Consider the following 18,758-nt stretch of genomic DNA (forward strand, 5'->3'; position numbering starts at 1 on the left):
CAAACGTATTGTAACTCAAGCAGTTAGGAATGTGCACTTTTTCTGTTCAGTAACCATCTGCAATGCATAATAACATTTTTTTTTTATTTCATTTACAGAAAGCTGACATTGCAATTGCCCCATTAACAATAACCTTGGTGAGAGAAGAAGTGATTGACTTTTCGAAGCCCTTCATGAGCCTTGGGATATCCATTATGATCAAGAAACCACAGAAGTCAAAACCTGGAGTATTTTCCTTTCTTGATCCATTAGCATATGAGATCTGGATGTGCATTGTCTTTGCTTATATTGGGGTCAGCGTAGTTTTGTTCCTTGTTAGCCGATTTAGCCCATACGAATGGCATACTGAGGAATTTGAAGATGGACGAGATGCCCCAAGTAATGAATCAACTAATGAGTTTGGGATATTTAATAGTCTGTGGTTTTCTCTTGGTGCCTTTATGCGTCAAGGATGTGATATTTCACCAAGGTTTGTTACTATTTTATATTTAAAGATGTTGCACATTTTCACATAAAATATTTTAACCACTGTGGAAAGTTCAATGGTTTTCAGGGATCCTGCCATTATTTACTTTACATATACATTTAATTGTTTATTCATTTTGCATTGCATTGATAACTGCTTCATGGAAGCAGACTAACTGAATAGGCTGCCATGTCTCCTTCAAGCTGACTGCATACTAGGAAGATCCTGCTTTGGCAAGCACAGGAATGAATTGTGCATCCTCTGTGAACATCTCATCTCTGATTTAGGCATAGGTCTCTGTATCTTTTGACTCATTATTGGGTACACGGTCACCCACAAAGCATCTCCTGCATTTATACTCACAGCACTAGAAAGACTGATTGTCAAAACCCATTTATTTCTGTACTTGAATTACTCACATTCATGTAGATTAGCCAAATGTGATTTCAGCGAAGAGAAAAAAATCAAAATCCGTTCACTGAAACCACCTTCGATGAACATTGCAGCAAATTTCCTTTTGCAGGGATGCAAGCTTCCCTGCACCCTCCATGTGGGGGGGACACCTCCCTCCCCCCATACTAATATATATATACGAACACCAAGATCACATAATAGAGAAGAAAAAAGCAAATTCCACTATCAGAAAAAGTAGTTTCAGTGAATAGCACTTAATCTTTTTGCATTCACCAAAACTGCATTTGTGCAAATAACGTTCCCAGCTATTCACCTTTTCTGGATAATGAGTGTCATCAGTTACTCTTGATCTCAGTTGTTTGTTTCCTAGAAGTGACCACTGTACTTTTATTGGTTTGTGATGTGGAGTGAAGGAGTAGCTAATTCCCTAATGAACGAACTTAGGGCTGTGAAGTCCAAATTTGTGGCATCGGTCAGGAATCTAACATTGCTGGTGAATGAATTATCTTAACGTGTACTCCCCTATAGCCTAAATGCTTCAACTATGGGTCAGAGTTCAGAAATACAATCTAATCCTAGGGATTCATTTGGTTCTGGTATCATGCCAGCACAAAAAGCAGTCTGAGGCTGTAGGAACAAATAATGTGGTTGCACCAAACAGTAGCACGATTCCGGTTTCTGTTTTGAGTAGAGAACAAGATGCAGTGGTAGTGAGTGACTTCAGAGAATTTATCAGCACTAGTTTGTTGTGGCAAGTAGACCCTTTGGCTAGCAGACTAAATTTTGGTTCACTGGATAAGCAAATAAAAGACTTTTCAAGCAGCTTATGGAAGTATAGGAAACTACAACTTGAAGTAAGTTACCTAAAGGAGTGTTTATGGCTTGGGATTGTACCGAAGGGACTACGTACTTGGAAGTACCCCACAGGGTTGTTAAAAGGGTCAGATTTACACACTGAATTGCTCATAGGTTCATAGGTTCATAGATAGGTACTAGGCTATCAGCCCAAGGGCCTATATATGCCTAGCCAACAAGGTTCCCTTGCTTATGCCACCCAAGAAAGTTATTTTCCTGTGCCACTGTCGATCAGAGACACAGAAGTGATCCCTGGGGTGTATTTCCTATTTCCCATCCACTCATCAAGATTTTTCTTGAAGAGTGCTAATGAAGAACTTTGCTAGACATAGATGGGTAGCCTGTTCCAGAGTATGGGAAGTCTCTGGGACAGGAATCTATCCCTCCAGCATGTCCTGTTTATTGTGGTGACAAGGTTTAGGTTCCTAGAGCATGTAGCTTGGAGGGATTGGGATTTCTTTAGGTGTAGCATGTCCAACAGCTCTGGGTTTGACATAGCTTTATATGTTAGGTAGAGATCACCTCAGAGTAGGCGATATGCTACGGAGTGAAGCTGGAGTTTTTTGAGGCAGTCAGTGTAGGGCATTTGTTTGAGGCCAGTAATCCTCTTTGTGAGGTACTTCTGTGGCCATTCCAGCTGCTGCAGATGTCTTGTGAGGTACATTCCAAAAGGGGCATTGTACTCTATAATGGGTCTAATGAGTGTTGAGTACAGGGGAACAATGACCTCTTTTTTCCTGGATGAGAACCCTTTTATGATGAGGTGTGCCACGTAGAAGGACTTCCTGACTACTGTGGCGATGTGACTATCAAAGGAGAGACTACTGTCCACCTGGGTCCCAAGGTCTCTTATCACACATTCAGTGTTAAGTAGAATGCTGCCTATGTGGTAGTTCATGGGTACAGAGTTTTTACCAAAGGGGATGACAGTGTACTTTTTGGCATTGAGCTTGAGGCCATGGCTCTGACACCAAGCATCTGTCTCAGCGAGGCCCTTCTGTAGGATTTCCACATCTTTTGGGGACTTGACTATGGCTCCTAGTTTGCAGTCATCTGCGAACTTCATTAGCCAGAGGCCTTCTTTGTTAGCCTGTACTTCAGAGAAGTAGATACCAAACAGGAGAGGTCCCAGGAAGGAACCCTGTAATACTCCACTTGTCACTGCTTTGAGGTCAGATTTGGAGTCTGCAACTTTTACAGTGTGGGTTCTGTCAGTGAGCCAGTTGGCAACCCATCTTGTGACGTAGGGATTTATACCTAGTTTAGTGAGTTTAGCTACAATTCCAGAATGGGGGATGGTTTTGAAAGCCTTGGTGAGGTCAAGATAGGCTGTGTGAACCACCTTACCCTCATCTACGGCTTTGGTGACTGCCTCAAAGAAGTCGATCAGGTTCAGGAGGCATGATCTGCCTTTCACAAACCTGAACTGGGTAGGATCCAGAGTTTGGAGGTTACCAATGTCTTTTTTTATGAGTTCCATGATGATACGTTCCATGGCCTTGCAGACCAGGCTTGTCAGGCTAATAGGTCGATAGTTCCTGGGATCACTGTTGGCTCCCCCTTTGTGGAGTGGGATAACTGTTGCTGTGCGCCATTCAGTGGGCACAAAGCCTGATGTGAGGCTATTATTGAACATGGTGCTTAAGTGGCAAGCCAGTTCATTCTGAAGTTCATGTAAAATGCAGCCTGGGATGTTGTCCGGTCCCATGGATTCTGTGTTTTTGGCTTTAGAGAGTGCAGCTTTTACCTGCGTAGTTGTGATTACAGGGACTCTGCATTCTTCCTATATAGATATTGGCCCTTTAGGGGGTGGGGGGGTAAAGTTAGCACTGAATCTATCTGCCAGGATGTTGGCAATATCAGTTGGTTCTGTAATGTTCATGCTTTTGTGCTGTAACTCAGAGCAGATCTGGGTGTTGCCATCGAGATTCTTGACATAGCTATAGAATGCTTTGTGATTGTTCTTAGAATTAGTGGTGATTTTGTTTTTGTAGCTAGCTTTAGAGAATCTTATAAGGGATCTCAGCTTCTTATTGAGGCTGACCAGGGAGCTCCTCCACTCATGGGATTTTACTGTCTTTTGCAACAGTTTCTTCCTTCTGTTGTACAGTTTGTTTATGGCAGGGGACCACCAGATTGGCTTCCTTTTTTTGGAGGATAGTGTCTTGGTTCTGTTTGGGATAGTATGATCCATGCACTCGTGTAAGTGCTTATAGAGTGCATTTGTGTAGGATTCAACAGTTGTAACTGTATTGTCCATCTGCATGGGTGTCATGAAGTTCACCACTTCTGTCTTAAGAAGCATGAATTTGGCTTTGGAGAAATTTTTTACCGTGGTTTCCTTAATGGGGGGTGGGGACGGGATGTGGATATCAAGGGTGATTAGCTTATGGTCGGATCAGTCCAACGAGGAGTTGACTTCAGTCACTCATGTTGGTAATGACTAGATCTAGGATATTGTTGCCCCTGGTGGGGGTGTGGATAAGTTGATCCAGGGCATTGGAGTTTATGAATTCCAGAAAGCATTGAGCTAAGGAGTTGGCACACGAGTAGTTTTCCCAGTTAATGGTGGGGTAGTTGAAGTCGCCCATTATTAGGGTGTTTGGATGAACCCTAATATTTTCCAGTACATCAAGGAAAGAGGAGTGGGAATCCTGGGGCATGGTGGGAAATCTGTAGCAAGCTACCATTTGGACTGCAGTTTTGCTCAGAGTTAGTTGCACTTGGATAACCTCAGATGCATTATGCTGAGCATCTAGCCTGGAGGTGTGGATATCCTCAATGAATAAGGACATACCTCCACCTTTGGTGTTTCGGTCCAGGTTACATGGCCAAAAAGTGTGGTATGAGTTATAGCCTGGTAGTGCAGGGGTGCTCTCTGGAGCCTTGAACCAGGTCTCAGTCACTGCACAGATATCGATGTTCTCCATTTTAAGGAGAGCCTTGAGTGAGTGCGTTTTGATATTTAGACTTCTAGCATTGAGTAGCATTACCCTCATTTTTTGCTTGCCTGTTCCTGTTACGGTGGTGAATTTGTTATTTGAACCTTGCATAGAAAAGGCACTATAGGGGCAGCAAGAGTCTTAGCCAGTATCCGGAATCCCAGGGGCGACAGGTGCAGGCCATCTGTGGCAAAACATCGTGGTTTGTCGACCATGTCATCCCAAGCAGACAGATACTGGATCCCCTTAGAATGACACCAGAAGCTTAGCCAATTGTTAAAGTCAATCATTTCGTCCTTGTACTGTGGTATCATTTGGGGCGATGGCAGGATGCTACTCAGGGCTAGGGTCATACCTGCCTGGGCTACAAGATCAGAGACCTCTTCCATGTTTCTTTTCATGTAGTCCAGGGAGGTACATCTCAGGTCATTCACACCAACATGGACAATGACAGAGTCATATTTGTACTTGTTGTGGAGTGACCTGAGTGCGTGGGGTATGTGGTGGATCCTGGCACCTGACAGGCAGCTGACAGTAACCTTCTCCTCAGAAGCTTACATACAGTCCTGGATACAGCAAATCTGTATCTGGAACACTAGTTACAGGAAAGGTAGGAAACAGGCTTACAGTTTTTTTTTTCTTTTTTACAGAAAAGTAGCAAAAACAGTAGTAAAAACAATTCACATGCAGTGCAAGCTAGTACACTTGAGAATGTAGCAATAACACAGTTTAAAACATGCAATTAAATTAAAAAGGACTAAAAGCAAGTGCAGAAAGAGTTTATTGGGTAGAATGTGGTAAAGAGATGGGACTGGGGGAGCATCCCAGATCAAATCTACAGTGAGGTGGGCAACTGGAAAAGCCACCAAAATTAAACTACAAGCCAAAAATAGGGAGGGTGGGTGGAACAAAACAGTTTCAACAGAGATCTAAGCAACAACTAACAGTGCAAACTCTAAAACCAAAAAAATATACTTAGCTCTGTATATTTGCAGATCAGTCTCTCAGAACAGGGAGACAACAGTTTCAACAGAGATCTAAGCAACAATTAACAAACTTTATAACCAAAAAATATATACTCAGCTCTTTATATTTGCATATAGTCTGGAAGGCAGTCTGTCAGAACACGGGTTCCAGCAATTAAATGCAGGCTACTACTAACAAGTAAAATTTTATGCAAGTGATCCTTGAGTTAGATAACACACAAGCTGTAAAAAACAGTTATACCAACTGAAGACATGGTAGAAAATAAGGGGGTGGGGAAAAGAGTTTCAACAGAGATCTAAGCAACAAGTAACAGTACAAACTCTAAAACCAAAGAATATATACTCAGCTCTGTATATTTGCAAATCAGTCTCTTGGAACAGGGAGACAACAGTTTCAACAGAGATCTAAGCAACAATTAACAAACTCTATAACCAAAAAATATATACTCAGCTCTGTATATTTGCAGATCAGTGTCTCAGAACAGGGAGACAACAGTTTCAACAGAGATCTAAGCAACAATTAACAAACTCTATAACCAAAAAAAATATACTCAGCACTGTATATTCTCAGATAGTCTGGAAGGCAGTCTCTCAGAACACAGGTTCCAGCAATTAAATGCAAGCTGTTACTAAGAGGTCAAATTTTATGCAAGTCTGTTTGATCAGCATGGAAACGAGTTGCTTGAGGTACTGATTAAATATTGTTACAAACTGATGAATGTATTGCGTTTGGACATTAATAAGCTGGACATGAGTATTAAAAATGATTTGTTGTTTGATAATGTAATCGATCAGTATAATGTTTGTTTAAACAAAATTAAAAAGGATATTGCTGGTATTAGGGATAAAAAAGCTAAGAAGAATAATAGGGACAAGCTTGAATATGAAAATTGTGTTGCCTATCCCCTGTCCCCTGGTAATGTTGGCCCTAATTCAAATTTTCATCAAGTAGAACGTGACAACTTAGTGCAAATGGAGTATAATGAAAATGAAGGCATTTTCCATGAGGAAAACCTTACAAAGTTAGCCCCTTTAGAGGAGTTTCACCCTCTGAGGAGGTCAGAAAGATTATTAGATCAAAGGAGGGAGAGGGGGAATCAGGTGAAACGGAATGGTTGGGGATGCCAATTCTGACAGGAGCAATATATCACTTTCCAGAATTCGAGGGGGGGGGCAGGGGGAGGTTGAGAGGAGGGATGAATGGTTGGAAGAGTAGGTAGTAAGTATTATACACAATGAGCTAAAAGACTTCAAGATCTATAATTATAGTTCCTATGAAGTTACTAGATCATGGGCTGATTTATTTGAACATGGTATGACATTTATCCCTACTAGAAAACCAAGAATTGATAATGTATTATTACAGTTTAAATTGTTTTTGAAGAAATTAAACTGTGCATTTTTCTTTACGACTGGTATTAGGAATGAGGTTCCCTTTGTTGCAGCATATAATATAAAAAGACTTAATAGCTTTATTCCCCCTATTCATCCAATTGTCACATTGTTTGAAAAACTCTGTGAGGTTAAATTTAGAGAATACCTTAAATCTCTTAAGAGTTGGCCCATAGAATCGAATTTAAGTGCAGAGTAGAGAGCATTATTGGCTCGAATTTTAAATAATAAAGAGGTGAGAATAATGAAGCCAGATAAAGGTGGGAGGTTAGTAATTATGGATTTAAATGATTGTGTAAATAGAATGTTTACTATGTTTTTTTCAGATACTTATGAAGAGGCCTACTTAAATCAGATGTTTATAGCATATAAAAAGATGGACCTTGCTTTGGAAGAACTTTTATTGAATAATCAAATTACGATGGAAGACTTTAGATTTGTGTCTGTACCTTATCCAAAGACCCCCACCATATTTGGTATACCTGAGCACCATAAGGATATACGTAATCCTCCCTTGCAGCCTATCGTGGATGCTAGGGCATCTAAGACTTATTGTTTAGCTAAATATATTGATTTTCACACCCAAGATATATTTAAGAATAGTCTAAGCATACTGAAAGACTTTTGGGATTTTTTAATGAAAATAAGTAGCGTGGAATTTAATGAGGAACTCGTGTTTGTTACAGTGGATATTCAGGACTCGTACTCAGTCATTCCACATGAATTGGGTTTGGAATGGTTATATGAGTATCTTTGTTGTTATGCAAAGATGAATAATAAAAAAGCCATTTTTATATTTGAAAGTCAATTATTTAGGCAAAAAAAAAAAACAGGAGTAGCTATGGGGTCCATATGTGCCCCAAAGTTTGCCAATACAGTCCTTGCTTATTGGGAAATTAACTATGTGTTGAATTCAGAGTTTAGTAGTTGTGCATTTTATGGTAGATACATAGATGATTTGATCTTCTTATGGAGGGATAGTAGAGCAAAGTTTAATGAGTTTGTAGATTAACTGAAATGGACTATGTGTTTTCTAAAATTCACCTCTGACTTCCAAGGGGATGTGGTGAATTTTTTGGATGTGACCATCAGAAAAAATATAGAAATGAAAAGATTTGAGTCTACTATATTTAGGAAGCCCACCTACTCGAATACCATGCTACATTATGAAAGTATGCACCCCATATGTCAGAAAAAATCTTTAGTTAAAGGCCAATGTGTGCATTTAGCTAGAATGGTCTCTGCTGATCTTGAATTTCTTAAGGAATGGGAAGTTTTGAGATCTATGATTATAGTGAGGGGGTATCCTGAGCCTTTCTTAACAGTCATTTTCTTGGTAGTCAACATAAAAAGAAGTACAGGATACTTTACCCCCCCCCCCAATTGAACAGAAGCAATATGAGTAATGGGGTTGGAAAATGTAGAGAAGGGGATTCTAAGGGTTTTGATAGGGCGTTGGTCTTAACTCTTAGTAGTAATTTTTTTGATTTAGCATCTATAGTTAAGAGGAATTGGAAAGTTTTTTTGTGCAGATGAACAAAATAAGGACATTGTGGGGGAGAAGCCGATTATTATATATAAGAAGGATTTATGTTTTAAAAGTTTGTTGGAGAGTGTTAAAGAAAATTCTCTTAAGGGGAAGATGGTTGGAAGGATTTGGGGATATTAAGCTAACTAAGAGGGTTCATTGTGGTAGTAAAGGAGTAGTATATTTGGGTGTCTGTAAATTATGTAATGCAGTCTATGTCAGGAAAAGTAAGTTAAGTTTGAGGAAAAAAATGTATCAACATTTATATGACATCAAGAAAAGAGATGACAGGAATGCATTATATAAGCACATAGAAAAGAATCCTCAACATGAATTTAAATTTGCTGCAATAGACCAAGTAAATTTGGGACAAAGGGGAGGGCCTAGTGATACATTTTTAGAGTATTTAGAACTTTGGCGGCAACTAAAATTAAATGCTATGACTACCCCTGGCCTTAATGAAGCAATGCATTTTATTATTGTGTTGTGTAGTATGGTATATATATATATATATATATATATATATATATATATATATATATATATATATATGTGTAGGTAGAATTTTTATTAAAGTGTTTATAAAAATATATGTGTTTGTATAAAATGAAAATTTGTTTAATAGGTAGTCATGGTGATATTTAATTGAGGGGAGGGGTTGTGTTAATTAATGTGCTTATTTAAGTACTGTGGTGGATATTTTATTGTATTCTGATGAAGTCCTTGAAGAGAGCCGACAAAAGCGCTTAATAAATTGTGGTTGGGTACTGGCTTGCTTTTTCTTTCTAGATTCATTATATATCTAAATTATACAGTTTAGTCACATGACATGACATAACATAGCTGTAAGTCGACAAAATTGCTTAATAAATTGTGGTTGGGTACTGGCTTGCTTTTTCTTTCTAGATTCATTGTATATCTAAAGTATACAGTTTAGTCACATGACATGACATAACATAGATGTAAACAAATATGCACATATTTTCAAGAAGATTTAAAATGAAGTTAAATCAGGAATATACAATGCTCAGAACAGGTGTTAAGAATGGACACAATGTATACAAGTATGGAGTAAAATGTTAGCAGTGAAGAAAGGAGAAAAAGTAGAATACTAGAGCTGTAATCGAAGAGCTAATAAGAAGAGAAGCTTAAATTATATATATATATATAGTAAAGAATTAATAGGTCATATATGGAGGCAGTGAGTATGAGTTTATTTACTGGAGAGGTTAGGGGATTAGGCAGCCAAGGTTTTCTCAAATGAATGTAATAGTGCAACCAGTGGCATTATGTGACATGGCCTGTGTTCTGACATATACAAGTGCAGTTCAGTTAGGTATTTATTGAACTGAGGTCTGAACTGTTTGTAGAGTCTGATTTCAGTAATGCCATGTGGCAATGATTTCCACAGTTTACAGGCAAGAGCAGAGAAGCTGTGGTCTGTTGAATGAAGTTATGATTCATCTCAGAGTTCCCTAAACTGATTCTCAAAGATGCAATAAAATCTAATTAATTAAATAATCAGTCCTTTGCATGTTTATCTTTTTAAATGTGCTGAAATTAAAGTTTCTGACTCATCTGCCACATTTGCTTGGTTTAATTACATTAGGTCTCATTCTGACATCTCTGTTCAGGAACACCATTACAAGTGAGTGATACATCTTGCAATTAGATGCACTTCTCTGTTGCAGAAAATGCCATGAAACTTTATCAGCCTCATCAAAACATGTATCTTTAGTCCAGCCTTAAATCTTTATTCTAAGTTACTGGTAGCTGGATAACCTGGGGTACCTGTGAAATGGACAATTCCATTACATTTAAGAAAGTAATGGATTCTATAGGACTGCATTAAAGTATCAAAGTCAGACTTATAGAAGAGTGACTTTCTTATTTGCTGTTCTACCTGAGTGCTATAGCCACTAGTAAAAATAACATTACTCCTCCTGCATCTCCTATTGTGAGGGACCTTGCCCCATGTCTCTAATTTATAAAAAAATATATCTAAGGTTGCACCAACTTGGAGAAAATTAGAATAACGTAGTAGTCTTTTTTCTGAGTTTGTGTATTTTCAGAGATAGTATATTTAATAGTCATGATCTGGGAGCATATAGGTGGTACATCAGGAGTAGTCTTCTGCAAAAAAATATTGAAGTTAAATTGATTGCCTGTTAAGTCTGTTGTGATCCTGTTTTGCAGTGTCCAAATGTTTAGGGTTTCTAATACTGAGACAGGAAGGACTCTCCATTCTTGAGTCAAGGTATAAGTAAAGCTCATGAAATTAGTATTAATCTAGTCTTTGATGGCTGTCAAGAATACTCTTCTCAGCAGCCACAAATTACCCAGAATTGCTTCCTTTTACAACTCACTTGGAGCTATATATGCCTGTATTAGTACATATTTACATAGGCTTGTATTTTCTGTGTATTAGCCCTGTTGCTCCTACTACCTTTGGGACTATCTTGGTGTCTTAATTTCAACTGTTAGGGTGTCTTCATTTCAACTCTTAGGGTGTCTTCATTTCATACTGCTTTAGTTTCTGCTTGCATATTGTGGTGTTTCATAACTTTATGTCTCAGTACATAGTGCACTATACTCACTTGGGGTAGCTATTTCAATAATTAATGTTACTTTTGTCCATTTTTCTTTAACTACTATATGTTTTCTTGCTTCTGTTTTTTTAATTGCTGGTATTGAGTGATCATAAATAATCAAAATATCTTCATTTTCAGTAATTCTATATATTCATATTATCAGTGCTTCTCAGCAAACTATGTTGTATCATGTGCACAATCCCCAGTGCAACAATCTTAGGTTCATAGGTTCATAAGATGATACTAGACTATTGGCCCAGAGGTACTTATAAGCCTAGCCAAGAATTTTGCCCATGTTTTCACAAAGTACCCCATTATTGTGTATTTTTGTCTCTGTTTCCTCTTGTCATGTTCTTTATATTTTGTCTTTTTGTGTTCTGGTACTTTCTGTTAGAACCTAATTTTTGTCCATTTCTTGTTTGATTTCTATTCCTGGTCGTTCCTGGAATACATCTGCTACTCTATCAAAAGATGCTGCTTGTTTTCTTCATGGTTTACAACCTTTCCTTTGTTTGGATCTGATGATGTCAACAAATATGTATGGAGCCGCACGATTGCAGTGCTATATACAGCCGATTTAAAAATGTCATCCCTATTTCAGTCTGATGTATATATAGTTTGGGTATGACCTGTTTTATATATATCATTTACTAACCATGAATCATTTTTCTTGTTCTCTTGTCCATCTGATCCACTGGATCATCCATCTCATCAAAGCTTTAAGTTATAGCCGGATGAACGAGATGTTTCATAGGTTGTACTTTATTCCTATATGTCAGTACTGTTTTCAATATTAGCTTTAGTCTTCCAGCTTTGTTCTCTTTTGTTCATGGTTTATTGCTCACCCTCACTTCTTTTCCCAGTTATTTATATAGCTCTTCTTGCTCATATTCTTGTATACCACATTCCACTCCATGGCTGATATTTTCTTCTTGCTTCTGTTTTCTTATGTTTCCTAGTACTACAGTTTTCATGATATAGGTGTTGGTTTTACACATTTATCAAGACCAAATGTCATTCTTTTATCTTTAATACAGAGCAGTATGGACACAGCTGTGTGCTAAGTTCATGTAGTGATTCCTGTCTATTGTTTACACTGTAAGGAGCTGTGTGGTAGGTTCATGTAGTGCTTCTTGTCTATTGTTTACAGTGTAAGCAGCTGTGTGCTAGGTTCATGTAGTGATTCCTGTCTATCATTTACACTGTAAGCAGCTGTGTGCTAGGTTCATGTAGTGATTCCTGTCTATTGTTTACACTGTAAGGAGCTGCGTGCTAGGTTCATGTAGTGATTCCTGTCTATTGTTTACACTGTAAGGAGCTGTGTGGTAGGTTCATGTAGTGCTTCTTGTCTATTGTTTACAGTGTAAGCAGCTGTGTGCTAGGTTCATGTAGTGATTCCTGTCTATCATTTACACTGTAAGCAGCTGTGTGCTAGGTTCATGTAGTGATTCCTGTCTATTGTTTACACTGTAAGGAGCTGCGTGCTAGGTTCATGTAGTGATTCCTGTCTATTGTTTACACTGTAAGGAGCTGTGTGGTAGGTTCATGTAGTGATTCCTGTCTATTGTTTACACTGTAAGCAGCTGTGTGCTAGGTTCATGCGGTGACTCCTATCTATCATTTACACTGTAAGCAGCTGTGTGGTAGGTTCATGCTGTGACTCCTATCATTTACACTGTAAGCAGCTGTGTGCTAGGTTCATGTAGTGATTCCTGTCCATTGTTTACACTGTAAGGAGCTGTGTGCTAGGTTCATGTAGTGATTAATGTCTATCATTTACACTGTAAGCAGCAGTGTGCTAGGTTCATGTAGTGATTCCTGGTCTATTGTTTACACTGTAAGGAGCTATGCGGTAGGTTCATGTAGTGATTCCTGCCTATTGTTTACACTGTAAGCAGCTGTGTGCTAGGTTCATGCAGTGACGCCTGTCATTTATACCGTAAGCAGCTGTGTGCTAGGTTCATGTAGTGATTCCTGTCTATTGTATACACTGTAAGGAGCCATGTGCTAGGTTCATGTAGTGATTCCTGTCTATCATTTACACTGTAAGCAGCTGTGTGCTAGGTTCATGTGGTGACTCCTATCGTTTACACTGTAAGCAGCTGTGTGCTAGGTTCATGTAGTGATTCCTGTCTGTTGTTTACACTGTAAGCAGCTGTGTGCTAGGTTCATGCGGAGACTCCTATCTATCATTTGCACTGTAAGCAGCTGTGTGGTAGGTTCATACGGTGACTCCTATCGTTTACACTGTAAGCAGCTGTTTGCTAGGTTCATGTAGTGATTCCTGTCTATTGTTTACACTGTAAGGAGCTGTGTGGTAGGTTCATGTAGTGATTCCTGTCTATTGTTTACACTGTAAGCAGCTGTGTGCTAAGTTCATGCAGTGACTCCTGTCTATCATTTACACTGTAAGTAGCTGCTGAGGTTGAGAAAGTGGTCTTTATCTACTATTTTACATTTGTTTAGGTTCATAGGTTAGTACTCACCTAAATAAACCTAAATATTACATGGCACGATTTTGCTCTTGATTTGTGAAATAACCTATTCTGTTCTATCAAAAATGGAAACTTCCATCTCTTGCTGTTGCATTTGCATTTGATTTGTTAACCTTTAGGAGGTTTTGTTCAAAAGCACAAGTATTCTGGTGGTTCTATGCCATATTAATAGATTATCTTGGACTGAGAAGGATTGCTTGTGCAGTAGGTTGGGGATAAATGTTGTATGCATGACCCTTAGTTTATTTTAAAGAGGCACTCATCTTTGTTTTTTGCATAGAAAACAGTGATGGATGCTTGTCTTCTCACTGGCAGCAGATTTAGCAGTCTTATTATAGGTCAAGTTCAAACTGTAGGACCAATTTAATGAGATTTCCACGGCCAGTATACTGCACAATTATTTGGACAAAAAGTAGTGTTTCTGCAGTTTTCTTTGTGTCAAGGAGAAGATGCTGTATAATGCTCCATTCTTTGTTATATGGAGAGATTTGAGTGTTATTTTCACATGTCTAAGGAAGTTAACTTCATAGTCTATTGCAACGTTTAAGCTACCGTGATGTAACTATTGCTAGAGGTCTAGCTGATCCTTGAAGTGCTGTTGATAGATGGAATGAGTTAATCTCATATGCTTCTTTATACAATATAACTAATTTGATTTTTTTTGTATTAAATATTAACTTACTTTGGTCTATCCATTGGGTTAGTTGCATAAATGCTAATCTGAAGTTCTGAGATGAGGTTAGAAGTTCTTTAGTATAGTATACCAAATAGCAGTTACCTCACCTGGCTATTGAATTAACTCTCTACCTTCTTGAAGTATTCCTCTTTCCTAATTAATTCCTGGCAATGCTTATATGCTTCTCTGTATTTGTTGTGAGACTGTATATTGTTGGCTTGCTTATATGCTTTCCATGTCTTGTCTGAGCTTTGCTTTCACTCATTGTTTGGTCAATTCTTGGGAGTGAGTTTTTCTGCAACCTATGTGTCAAGGAGTTTGAGGAGAAGGGCAGTTAGTATAAACAGAACAATGTTAATGTCTTGGGTTTGATGTAAGCATTTCCTGTCCGTGCATGTAATTCCGTCTCCTATGAGATCTGTAGGAATGACTTTGATGCTACACATCAAGAAGTTTGATGGAGAGATTGTTCACTTTTATAGAACCTAGCACTGCCATATTATTAAATAGGCTCCTTTACCATGCTACGTTTTGAGACCTTGGAACATATAAAATGTATGGTTTAATTGCATTAATTTAAATATCTGCTGAGTAGCTGTAGATGTTTATGGACAATGAATGTAAAGGAAACAATACATATGTAAATAGGTGGAGGGAATTTGAGTCCTGAGATACTGGAAGAATAAATCTACTGCATAGTAGACTATGAGTCATGTCTGCAATGACCAAGGGCAAGGATTTATAGAATGTAAAGAAATTAATGAATATTTTACCCTGATGGCTGTGCAGGCTTCCATTATGGATTCTTTTTGGATTTATTGGTTGGGGCTTTTAATAAGGCCTTATCACTATAGTATCCTAAAAACTACCTCTCTCTATCTCTATCTCCATATCTACATAAATGCATCTATCTGCACCAGTGATTTTCAACCTTTTTCATCTCATGACACACACAAACTAATTACAAAAATCTTGCGCCGCATCAAAAAATATATTTTTTGATATCTGACAAAAAATAGGTATAATTTTGATTGATTTAAAAAACAATATTTCCTCTATTTTACTTGCATTTAATGTTTAATGAGATATCGGAGCTTGATGTTGCTTTAGTATGTCTTTAGTGTGAGGTTGAATTTTGGACAGGCATGCTCTTAAATCTTCTTCTAGCGTTTCTAGCTGCAATCTATTTTTATTCTTAATATTATTCATTGTGGAAAAGCTTGAGTCACACAAATATGACATGGAGAAAGGAAGAAGTGCTTTTATTACTTTTTTTGTAATATTGGGAAGTTTACTTTTAAGAGATAACCAAAATGAAGTAGTATCTGTTGTTGAATGTTTAAGTTTTAATCCTCTGCCATTTCTTATCTCTATTAACTGGGCCTCTTCTGTAATATTTAATTTTGCCAGTTTGCACACACTTAAGACAAATGGATTTCTTATCAATTCAAGAATGATATGTCAACTGAGGGAAAGTATTTTTCAATATTTGTACTAAGTAATCTTAAAGTTTGTAAAATTAGATCTATACGATTTCTATCTAGTTTGCACCTTTTCATTAGCTCAAACATTTCTACTGCATTTTCTCTTCTGATTCTTTCCTCCCAAAGCATTTGTTTTTCTTTGAAAGCATTAGTGTTGTCAACAGAAGCAAGAATATTTTCATAATCTCCTTGCATACTTTTATTAAGTGTGTTCAAAGATTAAAACAAATTAACAAGAAATGCAACCTTATTGTACCAAAGCTCAACACTGAGAAAATCAGCTAAGATTGTTGAGTTGTCAAAAAAGTTAAAACTTCCTCTTTTGGGATATGTGTGTGTGTGTGTATATATATATATATATATATATATATATATATATATATATATATATACATATATATATATATATATATATATATATATATAGATATATATATATGGGTCCCCTTCCGTAGATCGAACATATAACAAGTTCGAACCTCATATGGCCAGGACCATATGTTCAAAGTTGTAAATGTTCAATTGGACTGAATGGAGATGTTCGTACAGTGCAGAATGGGAAGATTTCCCTTTTCCACAATGTAGTGCAATCTTGGAGTTGGTATATTTAAGTAAGGGGGATGTGGGGGGTACAGGAGTGAGTATCCCCCCCGGTACAGACGTTTAATTAGTTTTTTGTTGTTTTTTTCAGTTTTTACTTTATTGTTCGAACTATTACAAGTTCAAACATATGGTCTCAGCCATATGTGGTTCGAACTTGTAATATGTTTGATCTACTGAAGTAGATATATATATATATATATATATATATATATATATATATATATATATAGAGAGAGAGAGAGAGAGAGAGAGAGATATATATATATATAGCTTTTTCTTTCAGCTGCTCCCTTTAGGGGTCGTCACAGGGGATCCATTACTTACTGTCCTCTGCATCTTGGTCTGTCACACCAACCACCTGCATGTCCTCCCTCACCACATCCATAAACCTTATCTTAGGCCTTCCTCTTTTCCTGTTACCTGGCAGCTTCATCCTTAGCATCTTTTTCCCAATATACTCTGCATCCCTCCTCAGCACATGTCCAAACCAATGTAATCTTGCCTCTCTGGCTTTGTCTCCAAACCTTCCAACCTGGGCTGGCCCTCTAATATACTTATTCTTAATCCTGTCCACCCTTGTCACACCCAGTGCAAATTGTAACATCTTTAACTCTGCCATGTCCAGCTCTAACTCCTGCCTTTTTGTCAATGCCACTGTCTCCAACCCATATAACATAGCTGGTCTCACTACCCTATTGTAGACCTTCCCTTTCACTCTTATTGGTACTCGTCTGTCAAAAGTCTCTCCTGACACTCTTCTCCACCCACTCCATCCTGCCTGTACTCTCTTCTTCACCTCTCTACCACACTCACCATTACTCTGAACTGTTGATCCCAAGTATTTAAACTCATCCACCTTTGCCACCTCTACTCCCTGCATCCTCAGCATTCCTCTATCCTCCCTCTCATTCACACACATATATTCTGTCTTAGTCCTGCTGACCTTCATTCCTCTTCTCTCTATAGCATATCTACACCTCTCCAGGGTCTCCTCCACCTGTTCCCTACTCTTACTACAGATCACAATGTCATCTGCAAACATCATAGTCCACGGGGTCTCCTGTCTGATCTCATCTGTCAGCCTGTCCATCACCATTGCAAATAAGAAAGGGCTCAGAGCTGATCCTTGATGTAATCCCACTTCCACCTTAAATGCATCCGTCACTCCCATCGCAGACCTCACTGCTGTCACACTACCCTCGTATATATCCTGTACCACTCTTACATACTTCTCTGACACTCACGACTTCCTCATACAATACCACAACTCCTCTCTAGGCACCCTGTCATATGCTTTCTCTAAGTCCACAGAGACACAATGCAACTCCTTCTGACCTTCTCTGTACTTCTCCATCCACACTCTCAGAGCAAACATCACAACTGTAGTGCTCTTTCCTGGCATAAAACCATACTGCTGATCACTAATCATCACCTCCCTTCTTAACCTAGCTTCCACTACTCTTTCCCATAACTTCATGCTGTGAATGATCAGTTTAATCCCTCTGTAGTTACTACAGTTCTGCACATCACCCTTATTCTTAAAAATTGGTAACAAAGCACTTTTTCTCCATTCCTCAGGCATCCTCTCACTTTCCAAGATTTCATTAAACAATCTAGTTAAAAACTCCACTGCCATTTCAGCTAAACACCTCCATGCTTCCACAGGTATGTCATCTGGACCAACAGCCTTTCCATTCTTCATCCTCTTCATAGCTATCCTTACTTCCTCCTTGCTAATCCACTGCACTTAATAATTCACTATCCATGCATCATCCAACTTTCTCTCCCTCTCATTCTCTTCATTCATCAGCCCCTCAAAGTACTCTTTCCATCAGCTCAACACACTCTCCTCACTTGTGAGTCCATTTCCCTCATTATCCTTTACCACCCTTACCTGCTGCACATCTTTCCTAGCTCAGTCCCTCTGTCTAGCCAATCGGTACAGGTCCTTTTCTCCCTCCTTACTGTCTAACCTTTCATAGAGCTCTTCATATGCCTTATACTTAGCCTTCACCACCTCTCTCTTTGCCATGCACCTCATCTCCTTATACTCTTGTCTACTTTCTTCATCTCTCTGACAATCCCACTTCTTCTTTGCCAACCTTTTTCTCTGTATACTCTCCTGTACTTCATCATTCCACCACCAGGTCTCCTTGTCCTCCTTCCTCTTTCCAGATGTCACACCAAGCACCTTTCTAGCCATCTCCCTTACTAGATCTGCTGTAGTTACCCAGCTATTCGGTAACTCTTCACTGCCACCCAATGCCTGTCTTAACTCTTCTCTGAACTCCACCTCACAATTACCCTTTTTAAATTTCCACCATTT

General features: G+C 38.4%; 1 protein-coding gene across 4 annotated transcripts in view; it reads left to right on the plus strand.

The window, feature by feature from the left end:
* The window catches only part of GRIA2 (glutamate ionotropic receptor AMPA type subunit 2), a 1,022,901-nt gene that overhangs the window by 848,124 nt on the left and 156,019 nt on the right, over positions 1-18,758 (plus strand). For all 4 annotated transcript variants that reach the window (XM_044062451.1, XM_044062449.1, XM_044062448.1 and 1 more), the window contains exon 11: positions 99-469. In XM_044062451.1, the coding sequence (XP_043918386.1) occupies positions 99-469 (371 nt within the window). The remainder of the gene's footprint in view (positions 1-98; positions 470-18,758) is intronic.

The sequence above is a fragment of the Protopterus annectens genome, chromosome 2.part1 (genome assembly GCF_019279795.1).
Source record: "Protopterus annectens isolate FY-2018-M chromosome 2.part1, PAN1.0, whole genome shotgun sequence".
In the NCBI taxonomy this organism is placed as follows: Eukaryota; Metazoa; Chordata; order Ceratodontiformes; family Protopteridae; genus Protopterus; species Protopterus annectens.